Genomic DNA, 17,211 nt, shown 5'->3' on the forward strand with positions numbered 1-17,211 from the left:
TAGAATAAGTTTTAAAAAACAACCGTCGCGAGATAATTAGCCGAGTTGAGTTCTTTTTATTTTTATTGACATTTTTTCTCCACACCTTTGGTTCACAATTTCAATTCCGTGCAACGCCCAATATTCTTTAGCGATTTGTAGACTTTATTAGCCGCAATTTCCTTTTGGTGCGGTCCGTGGCGTCGAATGTGTGTATGTGGTGCGGGCACGGCTCAATTGATGCTCCAAATGAAATATTCTGCTAAAGCAAATTGAGGGCCACACCAGAAATACTAAAAGCCAGCCCGCTCCCACATCGTGTGTTTGTATTTTCGGGCCCTTTACATACTGCCATTCACTTTATTTTCAATTCTTTTAATTCCTTTAATGCATCGCAACGTTGACATTGAAATTTATTCCATAAATGTGAACGTGTACAATATGGGCCTTTCTCGGTTTCGCTCTTGATTTTGAAAGGTGTGCGTCGGAGTTTGATCATTTTTACTAAGCCGATTCGGTTTTTTTTTCATGACATTGTCAACATAAAACATAAAAAATATAACTCGCTGCATGCATATGTGTGCTAGTGATAATCGGTAACTACGGTGGAAGCAGTGTGTGTGTGTGATAAGGAAATATGTTGAAAACCACGAAAGATATAAAATAATCTTTTAGTTGGAAACGATAAAGTTACATTATTGGGTGCAACAATCACCGTCTATTTTCATCATTATGACGATATGTTTGGCTAATGTGATGCAATAAATGTGTCAATTTAACAATTGTTTTGAAATGAATTTGTTTTACAAATAATAGCCTGTGTCGCAGTGACATTTTTACTGAAATTATCGACCCGGTTTTCAGTTTTCAACTTTTCAGGTTTTTTCCGGGAGAGACATAGAGTTTTGCATATATTTTGAACATTTTAATGCCATAGACATAGATCTTGTAGTACATCATATGAAAAACAAAACTAAAATGTCATGTGTTATCAGAAAGATAGAATAAATTGATAAAATATAAAGTATTCAAGTCATATTGATTCAGCACATTTCAATGATTCTATAAAAAAAATAACATGTCACGCAAGTCATCGGAAAATAATTTGAAATTAAAATACAAAATTATTGTGCATTAAGTTGGAGTTCACCTAATGTCGATGAATTTGTCATTTCACCACAAATCATCATTTATTAGTAGAAATCAATAAAAATTCACACCAAAATTAGAGGATTTGAGAACATTTGTAGATCTAATTATATTTTACTAAATATCAAACGATTTCCTTTCTTTTTATGTGCGATCCTGTGGATAAATGGTCAGTTAACTGCGCAAAACTATTGAATTATTGTGCAATTAACAGCACAAAACACATGTAAAACCGTAACCATCTGCTGAACGACCAGAGCTTCAAACATCATGTATTCCTGAAACCAATTTAAATATCTCGTCGATATAAATTGTAAGCGGTTTTATCCTAAACCATCTACTAAACAGTTTCTATACATTGAAATGAATCATTTATAGAAAAAAAATTGTGAAAAAAAGTTAAACACTCTCAATTACACAAGATTAGTGAAAAAATCGAACGATTATATATCATTTAAAAGAGATTTTTTCAAAAAGTGTTATTTTTTGAACCAAAAAGAAAGTAATTGTATAAACGACCTGAGCTTCAAATACTATCTATCTTTAAAACACATTTGAATATTTCGTCGACAGAAACATAGAGCAGCTCTTATCCAAGCTTAAACTATCAAATAAACAGTGAAATGAAACATTTATAGAACAAAAGAATTGCGAAAAAGAAATTATTTAAATTATCTTGATTACGCAAAAAATCAGTGAATAAAAAATTGAAAGATTAATTATCATTTAAAAAGGGATCTTTTTTACAAAAAAGTGATGTTGTCTTGAACAGAAAAGAAAGTAATTGCATTACTATCAGTTCGCTGTGAAGAGGTTATATCAAAAGAGCGAAAAAAAGTGTATTCGATTTCATTTGAATTGTAAATAAAATTCATTTAAAAATCCCCCTTGTGATAGCTGAAATCAGTTGACCACAAAAAAGCAGAGTGGAATAAAAATAAAAGCCGCACGAGACAACAAAGGAAGTGATAAAAAAAACCAACCACAGAATAAAATAAACATGGAAAGTTCACATACATCGAATTCGAATGTCGCAACAAATACGGCAGCCGATAAGCCTGATGAGCTGGTATCGTCAGGCGATATTCGTCAATTGAATCCGAGTCAAGGTCAACATGGCGAACCAGTTGTCCAGGCTGTTCAGCAACAGATCCAACAACAACAAAAGAAATGCCTTCACCATCGCATTTTCGACGCAAACACCGGAAACATTGTAAATGAACGTGTTGCAGCGCTCACTAATGCATTGCTCCAGCAAGTAAATCAACAAAATCTAACACAAACACCGCAATTGATTCAAAGACCATTTCCAATGCAACAATCCATGCAACAACAACAGCTGCAGCAGCAACAACAACAACAGCAATCGCACATCATTCGACCACAGCAAATACAATCTTATCAACAATATCCATTACAACAGCTGCCCGCTTCGATTGCAATCAACAATTCTTTGATGCAAGCAAATAATGGCACGCATTTTACGGTTGGCGTTAATAACTCGGTGGGAAATGCCACAACATCTAGCACAAATGGATCACTCATCCACAATCAAAATGGACTTGTGCAACAAATGAACGCAGCTCTATTGGCCGAACGATATCTACTATTGGATTTGGTCGAAGGAAGTACACTGTACAAATGTATTGATGTGAAAACACACGAGGAGCTCGTTTGCAAGGTATGTGTTATCATTGTTATTTGAATTGGATGTTTCATTGTTAGATTTTGATTAGCACCCGATTCGGTATCTCTTTTAATAAGAAACAATATGATAAGATAAATTGCATGACAAAGCAACTTATTTCAAGAATTGTGATGCGTTAAAAAAAAGTACTTCGTAATAGACATTATTCAACAGAAGTGTAAAAAATAAAAAACTTTTCTACTTCCTGGAATAAATGTTGTGGTGCGCGATTCTGTTCGTAGTAAATAGTCTTTAAATCACTTTCATTATGATGTAAAGTTGTCTCGAATGTTTCGTATGTTGGTTAACCTTGATAGGCACGCGATGTTATTACGCTATTGTCGTACGTTATTTGTTTTCTTTTTCAAAGTCCAAAACTCTACATACATACATACTCACCAACAGCAAGCTCACATCATTTGGCTTTATTACTACGCACTTATGCTTCCGCATTAACATTTTCGAACACTTAAAACATCTCCAATTTGTATGTGCTTGATAACAACTCGGAAAAGTGTTGTTTGTTCCCTTGAAAACAGATCTTTTCTAAATTAGATATTTTTGTACAGTGAAGCACACACACAAACACTCACGCCATATCAAAGCATCATCGTAAGTCACATTTTTTTTCGTATCGTACGATGAACGTCACGAGATGACGACTTTTAAATGATAAATAAATATATAGACATGTCACTCAGGCCACCACTTCAGTATGACTACGTCATGATAAGGCAAAAAATAAAATTAAAAAGCCACATCATTTTATTAATTTAATTATTCGCCGAAAATGGTTAATGGTTGCATTTTGTCATGTAATTTGGTTCTTTACAATTCCAACGAATCACAGCTCTCAGAAAATGTCGGAAAGGATATATGATTTTGCTCAATTAAGAAAAATTCGTTAAAATACATATATTGTTCCGATTTTTTTTGCATTTATGACCAAGTTTATTCTTATTAAATGACATCGCAAATTTTTGACATGAATTTGTAGCGATATTCTATTTGCGAACTTGTTTTGAGCATTTATTTTACAAATAAACGTCACCGAGATAATTAAACGTTAAATGTAATTATTAACATTATTATATTTGTTGTGTTTATTAACGATTAAGATGCATTATTAGACGCATTGAGAGTTCGTGAACTGAAATTTAAAACAGAAAAAAAGAGCATTAAAATCACGGTTTCCACACCCAATCATTACGTGCAAAAAGTCACGATTTTTATGCGTCCGATATTAAATAATAAAACAAAAAAAAACATTCCAGTTGAAGTGAATGTTTCGGTTCTTAGTCTCGAGGTGCGTACGCGCATTTCAGTGGCGTTATAGAGTTGGCGGTGATTTTATTTATCGCATTGTAAACAAAAATCAAGAGCGACCATACGCTTACATCATTTCAGCGAATGTGCGACGTGTCAATTAGAACGTATTAATAGATTTTTTTTGCAAATATCGTCATCGATCGTACGTTTGGTGTGTTGTGTCTGTGCGAAAAAAAACGCTCGCTACGAACAACAGCACCTTGTTGGGTTAGAACAAGATCGCAATTGTATAGAAGAGATCGTGTTTTTGGTATCGTGTGTTCTCTTTTGCTCAGATGATGAAATTAGCGTGGCAATGTATTGATCGCGCGCTAGAAACTGTTTACGAAATTGATCAATATCATTTGGTTCGATCATTTTATGGCTACGTTATGAGAAGCCAAACACAGTAAAGTTCACACATATACTCTCTCCCGTGCGCTCGCACACACACGCACAAATTGATTTGGGTTTTTTGCGCCGTATTTTTTTTTATTAGTTATTTGTAAATTCTTTCTGTACACATAAATTTTATGGCATTTTCTCAATTCGATCGATGATTAAGAAAGACAGTTTCAGAGCAATTGATTAATTAGACTTGCGTAACACCGCCGGTTTGTATGATGAAAAATTATTCAAACGTTCAATCATCGAGTTATCTCAAGGTGATGCATATTTATCCATTGCACCAAATCGTGTACTATTTCTCTCTCTATCTCGTCTATCTCTCCCATTGTATATGTGTATGTGTGTCTCTTTTGACTTTATTTCTCGTTTTCTTAATGCAAGGTTTCGATTGAAAATTACCGATAAAATTGTTTGTTCGCAATTTATCGGTGCGAGTTTTGTCAAAGTCAAAACTGGAGTGCTGTTTCGAAATCATTCAGAACAAAACAAGAATAAAAAAAGATAATCAGTGTCTAGCATCAATTCTTTTTTTCGAGAAAAAGAATGCCACTAGGTCGAGAGATTGGGCACGCATCTTCTCACACAACAAATTGCAATGCTGGAGAAAAATACGTGTTAAAAAGTAAAACCCCATATTCAAAGTAAAACTGGAGCAATCAAAGAAATAAACACACATAGTTCACAACATTTAAACACATGACCCAGTCCCAGATCAACTTTTCGAAACAGTGTTTGTCGCAATACGTGTTTACATTTTTCTCTTCACTTCTTTTCCCATGCAATCTGAAAGTTGTTTGTCCCCTTCATTCTGCGGGTATATAGAATAAGTTTCGTTCTCAAAATCGTTCGTTCAACGCCAAACCTATCGGCAACAAACTTATTCAAATATATGCAGAATGAAAACAGTTAAACAAAAAAAAAAAACAAAATACCAAGTAATATAATAATAATCATAATATAAAATGATACGTGTTTATATATAAATTCAATTTCGACAAACAAAACGCACAATTGTTGATTCTACGGTGATCATATTTAATTTGTTGACGATGGTCGTCGCAGCCGACCCATTTTCTTTGTTCTTCACATCGCTGTTTGTGTCTTCTTCTTATTCGTTTTCTACAATTTCATATCGGTTTCTTTGTTTTCTTACATTATTCGTCTGTCTGACTCTGTCTCTTTATCTCTGTTTCTATTGCTTTGAAATCGAAGCGAGCGATACTGTCTAGTTTCCTTTTCTTTTCTTTTGAAAAAAAAAATGCTCTCTTTAATCGCATAGCGGCAATTTCTATTCGCTGCTTAATCGTAAATGCGGTAAATGTATGCGGTGTAACGCAATAACCGTAAAGTTTCCTTTCCGAAATTGTTTACATTTACGCGTAAACACACACGATACAGCGATATCATCAACAAAATATTAAGTCCTGTTACGTAAAATGAACACACCAATCACATTGAATACTGTTCACCGACAGGATGAATCATTTTCAAAGGGAAATAAATTATTTCTCATTTCCGTTTCAACTTGAGAATGTTGTCTAGCAATATGTGCTTCTATGAAATGGTGCTATGAAATATCATTTAATTTATTAGATTTCTAGATTCAAAATTCTTTTTTTTCCACAATTTTTAATGTTTTCTTTTCGATTGATTTAGGTTGCCAATAATCCGTGCACAAATCTATTGTCGGCTCATTTTCGATTAGATGGACATCCGCACGTTAATCCATTACACAAAGTGATTCAAGGTTCCACCCAAACATATTTGTTTTTCACTCCGTCACAGGTAAGATTGATCGATCATATTGAGGATTGCCGTTTTCTCACTTCGGTAACATTTGTTTCTGATATGAGTTTTTTTTACGGTGCGTTTTTTCTTGTTTTTGTTCAGGGCGATCTCCATTCATATGTGCGTGTGCGCAAGCGTTTGCGAGAGCCAGAGGCAAAACGTCTATTTCGTCAGATGTGTGAGGTTGTGAAAAGTTGTCATGAACAAGGCATTGTGTTACGAGATCTCAAACTCAGGAAATTTGTCTTTGCCGACGCTGAAAGGTAAGTGCTCTACAACCATTATTTCTATGAAAAATTTTTTTTTCAAAGCAGACAAGTTATAACACCTTAATCGATGTATTCAAAATTGCATATGTTTACTTTACGCCTTTGTTTATTCCCGCGGCACTCAATTCATCAACTGCATATAAATATTCAAATAAATGACTCGATGCAAAGAGAAACAGAAAAAAAGATTAAAAACAATATCATAATGAAACATTAAGCGAATAAATAAATCGAATTTATGATATATTTCATCGCGCATTGTAAAACACTGTAAATATGCAATGTCATTTTTCGTCTAAAATTCAAGGCAGTGTGTTGTAGTATATATGCGCAAGATATGAAAAAAATATATACATATATATGAAATAAGTTTACACAAGCTAAACAACACAAAAAAAATTATTCGGAATTCACGAGCGTTATTTATTTAAAGAGAAAAAAAAGTATACGAAATGCGTTTATATACACACAGCCGTGGTACAATAGCAAAACTGAATTTCAAGTTTAATAGGTCATTGCACAATTTGGTATTTTTTTGTTGTTGTTACTGCTGCTTTTGTCTTCTTGCTCCATGCATGTTTTATGTGTAGTGCGAACTTCGGTGACGTTTTGCAAAGTGAAGGCATATTTGAAAGACAAAAGCGATCACGCTTTGGCGAACCGTTTCGATTAGATTTATCATCGAAAGAGACGAAAGTGCACTTTTTGAGCACACATAACGGAATGCGATAAGTGGATTGAACGTCAAAATTGAAACATACCTATAAAATACACCTTATAATGAAATGTTGAACGGTAGCGGGTTTTTTGTTGTTGTTTCGTTCAGTTTCAATGTTTGAAAATTACACAGGCAATACTGCGTTAAATTTATTATAAACGTTTCCGTTTAACATTTTCGCTCAGCAAAAACAACAATAACCGCAGCAAAAGAGAGAGAGAAAGAGAGAGAGAAACAAGAAACAATTGCACACAGAATAAACAAAAGTCCGTGGTATACTTACCATGGCTATTGTTAACAATCCCGTTGATTGTTGGTATTACTATCGTCGTGTTGTTGAAACGATTTAATGAAAATTTCCTCTTGGCTTGTGGTGGCCGCATTGCGCTGTTATTACTCGAATATGATCATAATAATGTAAGTGGTAAATGCGCGCGGTATGTATTTTTTAAATAAATACACATATATATATACATGAGTATACCTCTCTCTCTCTCTCACTCACTTTACGTGTGCATATATTTCATTCTCTCATAACCTTCAGCAATGGCAACAATGGCACTAAAATATATCGCGTAACACCTCGACACCATTTCATAATTTAAGCCATACGCATACACCAAATACACACACACACACTTGCTGCCCAATACTTGAGCAAATGATATCTATTTTGTGGTTAAAATTTTTCTTCTTCTTCTTCTTTTCTCGGTTGCAGTTTTTTTTTCGTCAAAGTATACAAATATTTCATATGCAATAACATTTGTGTGATGCGTTTATGGTTTGTTCAATAGAGTCGCTTAATGTGCAAAAATGAAATTGTGGTATTTTCAAAATTGCACTAAGTCACCAAGTTTTATGTGTGCGCGCGGTGCGCGTTATTATTTTGTTTTCGTCATATTTCGCAAGTTCCATGTAATAAAGTCAAAGCTTATCAATTTCTTGGCACGAAATCGTGTACGATTATTACTTACGATCAGAACTTATCACGGATTAAAACTGATGTACTCTTTTTATTATTGCGACATAATTCTTTGCTTTTCATTTTATTAGCTACAAAGTAAATCATCAATATTCAAATGGTTGCACGTGTAACAGATACAGTGACAGACAGATTTCGAACTTTGTATTGAATGATTTGCTTCTACTTACTTTGTCTTGCAAACATTTGTCGGTTCTCCTGCACTCTTGTACGCCGAGTATTTTGTTTTTTTTTTTTCGCTCACCTTCTTGCGACACGTGCTAAATACCTACACGAAATAGAAGAATCAACATGCGAAAGAGACAACAAATAAAAAATTATTCTGCGCTTGGCATCAGCACTGGAATCTCGAAATATTGTGCAACACACATCAAGTGATGGGTGCTTGCAACAATTTGTACACACAGTCATATAACAATACAAAACCGGAATGAATGTCAAGAACAGTAGCTGTATTCTTTTCTACATTGAACAGAAGAGGCAGAGAGCGGTAGAGAAACGCGATTAGCATATTCACGTAATTCGAAATTGCATAAGTTGAATACGAAAAGATGACGGTATTTAGGCGTTTGCCTCGATTACCCATTTCTCACGTAACTGTTTTTCTATAGACAAAACAGTAATTATTCAACATTGTGGTGTGCTGGCTGTTGGTTCATCCATTTCATCCATTCTTGCTTATGATTTTCTTATCGTAACAATTGAAGAACGACACCAACAAATTTCAATCAGTTACGTTTTGCAATGCAAATTTATACGGTTATCATGGTTACAGTGCTATGCAACAATTTCCTTTTATGTTTTCCTTATTCAATAAGAACCATACCACTCTTTATTGAATTAATTGATAACAAGAACGATTGTTAAAATGTACGTCAAACACAACAGAATGGAAAAGAAAGCGAACAAAAAACAGTATTTGATGTTCCCATAGCAATTCGTGTTATCGAGCGCGCACGCCATTGTCAATATTTACTTTTTTATTTGAATTTGAACATTCCAGTTTAATCGCGACAAATTGCGCAAGAGAGGTTCTTTTTTTTGTCCCTATACAAATTATTTCATTGATTACATCAAAAAAAAGATTGTGTATTTTTTTTTTGTTCATATTGCGATTTCGAGGGGATTTTGCAACGAAATCAATTCGTGCTACCCACTTAATTTGAGTGATTTCAGCTTTGGCGCAAGAATTTTTGGCCGAAAAACGAAATGAACACACATACTATATGGACTTGAATTCATGCAAATTAGTTGATTGTGTTAATTCTTTGTTCATTTCAAATGCGACGAGCCAAAGAGATAAATTCGTACAGAAAAAAAATACGAACCGACTTGCCAAAGCACACCAGAAACAAAGAGTGAACGAGTGAGCAAGCGAGCGAGAGAGAGAAATCCCCGAAAAAATTCTACTGCTTGAGCAATTACACTGTTAGATTCATTGCATAAATTCTTATTTGATTTATTCAAAAGGTCATTTCTGCTTGTGTTTGAAATGAAGACGACGTATGTGTATGTGTGTTATTCGTTTGAATGTTATTTCGTTTAAAACGAATATGAACAAAACGCGTGTGGTGTAATCCAAATATTGCCGCACCGTCATACCATACCGACTAGTCAACTAGATTTGGACCCACCAACACAACCATACGATGCTGCTTACAACATTTGTATTTATAACATATGTGTATAAAACTACTGAAATTTTACAATACACACACGAATAACGCTAGCCAGCAGTTTAAATGGGTGAATAAACGCGTTAAAATAAAGAAACGAAACAAAACGATACAACTAAACAACTATCAGCGAGTATTTGGCAACATATTATTACTTCATATGCATGAAAATATATACACACAGCGTTTAGCATATTTGTTAACATTTACAGTTCTACAACTAAATTTCAATGGTTTTTTTCTACTCTTCTCTTCGTTCTTTTTGTGTTTGGATTTCTTGGGTGACTTTTCAGTTTTTTTTTTAAAGAACAGATCGTATGAATACCTCTTAATGGTTGTTCTATGATAAAAAGAAGGCACAATCCGATTCGCTATATATCGGCTATGTCACACAGAATGTTGTGCGGTCTTTGTGTCTGTGCAATGTTATGATTTATGTGCCTTTCAAGAAAAAAAAATGTATTAAGTTTGGTGTGGCGCCGTTTCGGAAACATTCTTGCAAATTTGTCGATTGGTAATGGTTGTCATCATGTGAACAAATCAAACATATATAATATAATGTATGCAGTTTTCTTACGTTTTAAATCAAATAATAAATTTTATTGCTGTCAACCAATTGGCGGTGTACTTGCTTAAATATGTTGCTTTCGATCAATTTTTGATGTTTTGTGAGTGCGCGCATATTTTTTCATCAATTACAAATTCATGTTGAATTTAAACGCTGCTAAATCGTTTCACAACTTAAACACATAACAAACAAATTGTTTTATTTGTTTGAACTGCTTCACCAACGAAACCGAAATAAAAAGCAACTCGTCGTCGTTGACGCTGCTGTTTATTTTTACTTGTTACTAGTTTTGCACTACTTGGTGCCGACTCTTTCAAATTGTATTCAACAATTTCGCGCATTTGAAAAAAGAAGTGAGCATACAGCTCCTTGAAAAGAGGGCATGATTTTTCTATCGATAAAACTGATGCGGTTTGATCGATTAAAACTTGAAAGGAAACCGTTTACCGTTCGGCTTGTTTATAATGAGAATAATTAACCCGACAAAATGCTTTGATCTGATACCTGATGTCAGCACGGATTTATGAAATAGTTTTCAATTTCAATGCCGCATATGACCGCAATACCATTCAAAGTGTACCTTTATTATTCGATCACAGCATGTCACACCAGTTGACAGCCCCTGATTCATCACAGAGAAAGAGAGAGAGCGAAAAGTTTGAAGTCATTTTCAATAACGATCACTTTTGTGTGGCCACACGTATATAATAGCGGTTTGCAAATCGAACGCCATTTAATGGCTTGACAGCGTCTATTGTGTACATTTAATTAATTTATGAACAAAGGACTGTGAAATATTCTATTCAATTCACGTTGATTGCCCGCAACCGATACCAGTAAATCAGTGATTTTGTTTAGGCTGTTTTTCCTCCCTTTCTCGCACTCTCTCCCTCTCTCGTTTTTTCTGGCACGCTAGATCGATCAAACACATGCAATTCAAAATTTGGTACATAAATTAATTCATGCATGCAAATATTCAACTTGTTTTGCTTGAGGTTATTTATAAATTTTTGGTTGCATTTCAATGAAATCGGTTGGAAATTAAGCATTTCATTTGAATCGAATAAATTATGAATTTTAATTGGCTAGAAGCTGTGTCTGCCGATTTCGCAAGATATGCGCAATGAAAATATTCGCTCTCCTTCTCGGAAGAAAGAAAAACTATTAGCAAACATATTAAATCAAGAAATTACAGGGATTAATCACTGGGCTGATATATGTTCAATGGAATATTTTTCAATTAAATTTCGTCCGTCACTGAGGTTGATTGATCTTTGGAAATGTTTATGATCATCTTTGATTCGTCAAAATGTCAAAATTCATTTCATCTACACAACAATCAAGAAATTGTGTGTTTGTTGAGCGTAAATCAATCGCATCTCTCATTTATTTCATTGGTTGCTCATTGCTACTTGAAATGTGGTTAAAACAATGGCAGTAGATTTCTTTTATCTAAATTGGCGATCGAATTGCATTTGCAATTCGATTCTCTTTCTCTTTCTCGGCTACTTCATTTTATTGCATGCAATGAACCCAATCATTAGTTCTAACGAATAGAAATCTTTTTCTCGCTCTTTACTCATAAATTTCAATTAATTGTATGTAAATTTTGTGCGCTGATCGTTAATCACTTTATATAAAAAAAAAAACATGAATCGAATACAAAGCAGCAATCCAACAATTAGCTGAATCTCCGTTTAGAAACTAAAACAAATAGTAAACACAGTTACTCTTTCACGAACGCTAAACAACCAATTTCGTGTTATTTGCAATAACTTTTTGTGTGTGCGCCAAGAAATTGCATCAGAAAAGATTTGGGTCGAAGTAGATAAGGAACGAGTGTACACATACCAAAGCCCAACGAAATATTTGGTATATAATATTGTCGAGAGAAATAGTCATTGTGTCGAAAATCAATGCACACACAAATTTTGCGATGCATTTCATTTTAAAACGTTATTCTGACTGTGCAAATAATAATAATATGGAAATTCTTGACTTGTTCAGTCATCCAACGACGGAATTGGAAGCGACTTAACTGCAAATATAAAAAAATTAAATTGAAGTGAATTATCTGACCCAATTCAATATATATGTGATATGCATTAATGCGGTTATACATGCACAAAGCCCGATTGTCATCGTTACAAAAAAACAAAATATTCTATTAAATCATGTGAAGAATGTACAGACAGAACAGTTTGCTTGAAAACAAAAAATTGGGTCGAAATTGTTGTGTTTGACGTTGTGTCGTTGCAATATGAAATTGCTGTAATTAGTTTGTATGGCTGGATGCATTTTTATGACTACAATGACGTAGAAAGAATCGCATTTAATATTGTTAAATTGATTCTAAGCCCAGGTTTTTCGTTGCATCCGTTCCGATTTTGTGCGTGCCGAGAGTAATTCATATCGAATCAATGGAAAATGAAACTGTCTGTAAACTCTTTATCCAATTGTCTCCAATGTCAATATTGGCGATTTTGTCTCGATTTCATACAATTTGCTCTTAATGGATTTGGTCACATGTGAATGATTGGCACAATGATCGATATGCGAATTGTTTTGGAAGACGACATTGAAATAATATATGAAGTTTTCTCACTCTCTCTCTCTCTGTTGCTGTTGCTGTTGCTGTTGAACAATGCAAAGTAAAAAAATCACATTGCAAAATTTTACGACCACGAAACATTGTGTTCCATTTATGGGTGTCGCTTGTGTGTTACAATCATATATGAAATTGCCATTTCTTGGCCAATGAACGATAGAAAGATAAATATATCCATTCAAGTGGCGATTGTTTAACTAGTTAATCTTTCGCGCTTTTTCTCCGCGATGTCATTTGTGTAATATGGATGTAACAAAGGCGTTTTGTTGCTATTGTTACTATTAAGCCGTGTTATACATATATAAATTGCAACATTGTAGCGATTTTATTCAAATTAACGCCTACGAAATAACATACATACACATCGGCCAAAGAGGCACAGTGGCTGTTTTGTAAATTATTGGCTCGCTTCGCAGCTATAGCGTACGTCAATGTGATGCTGTGCGCATCATCATCATTATAACATGAATTGCAAAAAAAGAAAAATAAAAATAATACAACAACTTTGCGGATTTATTTTTAATCTGCTTTGTCTATAGAGAGCAACGCAAAAACATTTAGTTCATATTTCGATTCGGATCGCCTTTGTGCTCGAATTTTGCACATGCCAAAAATTCAATATATATACGATGGTTAAGCAATTTTACTACTTTCGCAGTGCATTTCTGTTGAAAATAGAATTTTACGAATTGAATCGGAATTTCGGTTCTTCAAATGAGAAATCACTCTGTAGCATTTCAACACTGCGGCGTTCGATACTCTTTTTTTTTTTTTAAATTGTAAAGTACAATCATAAGCACCAGATTATTGTTGCTCTCTTTTTTAGTGTTTATTGAACAAATATTGCGCAAATTTTAATTTACATAATTGTACAATGAAAATGTACAGATTTGTGTGTTTTTTTAGTTGAACGACCTCCATATTGAAAATTCGTGCGTTGCTCGATCTCTATTTGTTTGTCAAAAATTGAAATAGGTGATTTCCAAATCGAAATAACTAAAATCGAGAATATTGATGTATGAAAACATTTTTCATGACCAACATTGTGGCACTGATTCAATCAAAGACAATGAAAACTATGTGTGCGTTGCAAATGAGTCCATAAACGGTACGCGATGTCAGCTAGTCCATAAAGCGAAAAAAAAAGATATGTGACGAAATGATTTGAAATAAAGAAGAATTCACATACATGCACGGCGAAGGGGCCACACAAAAAAAAAACAATGAACAACACATTCACCAAAGCGAAATGAATAAAAAAAAATTAATAGAGAAATACGGGTGATACGGCGATTGTACGAAATACTATTTCAACGTGTAGATCATCGTACTACGATGAGTCTGGATTGAGCAATTCTGTCGTACGCACATTCATTGGGCAATCCATACAAAATACTATCTCATTAATAACATTGCATAGTGCGTTGAGTGTGTGTGCGTTTTAAACAGTTGGGCAAGGTTTTTTTTACGAAAGAGAAGAGACCTAAAATACACAACACATTGAGAAAAGAAGTTACCTTGATCTGGGTCATTTCATTACATAGAAAGCCAACCTCTATACGCAATGGAATTGATGTTGCGAAAGGTTTCACGCCGTTTAAATTGCTTCTCTCCCATTTGAATTGTGTATATTCGGCGTGAAAAATGCGAGACCTTTGAAGTTGAACACCAATTCTAATCGAGAAATGCTTGAGAACTTTTTTTTATTCGCTATTGTGACTGGTATGCCATAGAATTGGTGAAAAATACTCATTTCATGATCTCATTTGGAAAATTACATTCTTTCTTTTATACGAATGATGATGGCTGATGTGAAAAAAGAAACACAGAAAATTAAATTGAAACGATCCGTTAGTCTGTGCACAGTGAAATGTTCTTTGGGAAAGCGAAACGATGTACAAATACAAAAATTTCGAAATAATTCACAAAGAGAAAATTCACGTTCCAGTGCCCGTATCCGTGGCTAAGCAATTTATATGCGATATAGTATGTGATTTTATCAAACGGCATTCTTGATAGATTTTTCTCTCGATTTTCCTCTTTAGTTTGTGTTTCGTCTTCAATTGCCATTAATTAAAGTACTCGATCAAATAGCATCAGATCGCAAAGTGGAACCAAATATGGTGAATGTTTGCACAGCTTGTGTTCACTTGCACAATGTAAACTGCTTTGGACCACGAATAACGGAATTCAAATAACTTAGCTTACTTGATTAGTCTTAAATGAATAACGAATGCTCAATAAATTTCAAGCATAAAAGCGGGTGAATGAAAAAGACACAGAGAGAGATGACTGTTCGCCCGTATTCAGCATGAAGATGTGTTCGTAGCAAACTATTTTAGCCATAATTTTCATTCTTTCTTCTTGTCTTCTCGAATCGTAGTTTTACAAATCAAATTAGAAAACACTCGTTCGTGTTTTCCCATCTTCAATATTTTGTGTGTAAATTTCTTTTTCTCAATCGTGTATATTAATATGTTAACCTTGACCACAGTATTTTGTGACAAGATATATATCTGTTCTCAATTCGTCTATTTTTAGAGTTTGCGCAATAATTTCGATATTTTTCATTCATTCCCTCAGCCTTCTGCCCTTAGGTTTTGCTTTATTTTTAGCGAATGTTAAATATTTCGAACTTCTGAATCAAAGGCTGAATTTTATCGGTTGAACAATTCCAAAAATCAACGTTCGACCCGTGGTTTACGATACGTTGACATAAAATTCACTATGTCCTTAACACATTTTATATGAAGATCATCGTATAAATGAATAAAAAAAACTGACACTTTATACATGCAACATCACTATCGTACCAAAATGTTGAGACACACATACGAAGAGGCTCACAGAGAGCAGTTTGACTTTGAACTTGAAGGTTAACATATCGCAATTCAGACCTTTACAGTCAATTGACATCGGAATTGAGCATTTCGAAATAGATTGTATCCAATTTTCAACGTTGAATCGCTGCTCTGCGAGAGATGTGTATTACATGGCATCGTGTTCCGAGCGAAAATGCTCTTTGTGTGTCGATTTTGTAATTAAGTTAAAGTCCTCGGAAGAAACAAAAAAAAAATTCAACAAACGATTCCCATTTTCTTGAAATGTTTCAAATCTAATTACCCAGCCAATGGCGTTTCAATCCAATTGATATAATATACATACATTCAAATCAAATTAAACAATATTCAATTAAAGCTAAGCCAATTCCATCCGTATTTCAATGCATTCGCCATGTGAATGGAAGTAAATAACAAAAAGTCAAGGAACTTTAACATGATTTTTGTTTCGCGCAACATCGCGATTCGCATCTAAACCAAGTCGAAACAGTCGCTCTGTAATTAAATTAAATACATATAATTCGATGAAATACATTCTATCTATATGTTCTTACAACTAATTCAATTTATATTGGCATGCTTTTCAACTATTTTAATTCAATAATGAAGTAAAATTGCAAAGCATTCAGTTTTAAATCAATTTCCACAAATTCTTTTCATGGAAATTAATTTTTTTTTTTAAATGAAATTGCATCTGTTCATGTAACAAAATCCGTTTTACGAGTGGCAAAAGTGAAGCAACCAACGCAAATGTTGTTTTCATTATTTGTCGTCGTGGATCCAATTCAAAAATATCACATCACAAAATCTGACAATTGCTTACCTGAAATAGTTGCTATCATGCATCAGATGCGTTTTGAAAGGGCAAAATATGCTTCCGTGTAAACGGACAACAAATTTTCATGTTAAATCATCTACATTCAAATTGAAGAAAGGAAATTAAAATGAAATACACAAAAATCGAAATCATATGCTTAAACTGGGCACTGAATAAATGCGATCAACAAAAATCAAAGGGCATATGGTGAAAAAATAATAACGAAATGGAAGAAAAAAAATGTAGAAGATGCATCTGATATTACATCTGCCGATTTCTCGAGTTAAATCCAATGAATACGGCCGTATCTAAATCAAAAAGCGTACATTGCATTCAATGAACAGAGCAAGATATTTTATATTTTGTTCGCAGTGTGTGCATTGGAATTATACCAACGTTCACTCGACAATAAAA

General features: G+C 33.9%; 1 protein-coding gene across 1 annotated transcript in view; it reads left to right on the top strand.

Moving 5' to 3' along the window:
* Nucleotides 1–17,211, top strand: part of LOC116340918 (tribbles homolog 2-like) — a 38,938-nt gene that overhangs the window by 6,496 nt on the left and 15,231 nt on the right. The window contains exons 2-4 of the mRNA XM_031767669.1: nt 1,303–2,809; nt 6,188–6,316; nt 6,422–6,582. Coding sequence (XP_031623529.1) covers nt 2,129–2,809; nt 6,188–6,316; nt 6,422–6,582 — 971 coding nt within the window. The 5' untranslated portion in view covers nt 1,303–2,128. The remainder of the gene's footprint in view (nt 1–1,302; nt 2,810–6,187; nt 6,317–6,421; nt 6,583–17,211) is intronic.

This window comes from Contarinia nasturtii, unplaced genomic scaffold (genome assembly GCF_009176525.2).
Source record: "Contarinia nasturtii isolate CC-2019 unplaced genomic scaffold, AAFC_CNas_1.1 Cnas_scaffold_695, whole genome shotgun sequence".
In the NCBI taxonomy this organism is placed as follows: Eukaryota; Metazoa; Arthropoda; class Insecta; order Diptera; family Cecidomyiidae; genus Contarinia; species Contarinia nasturtii.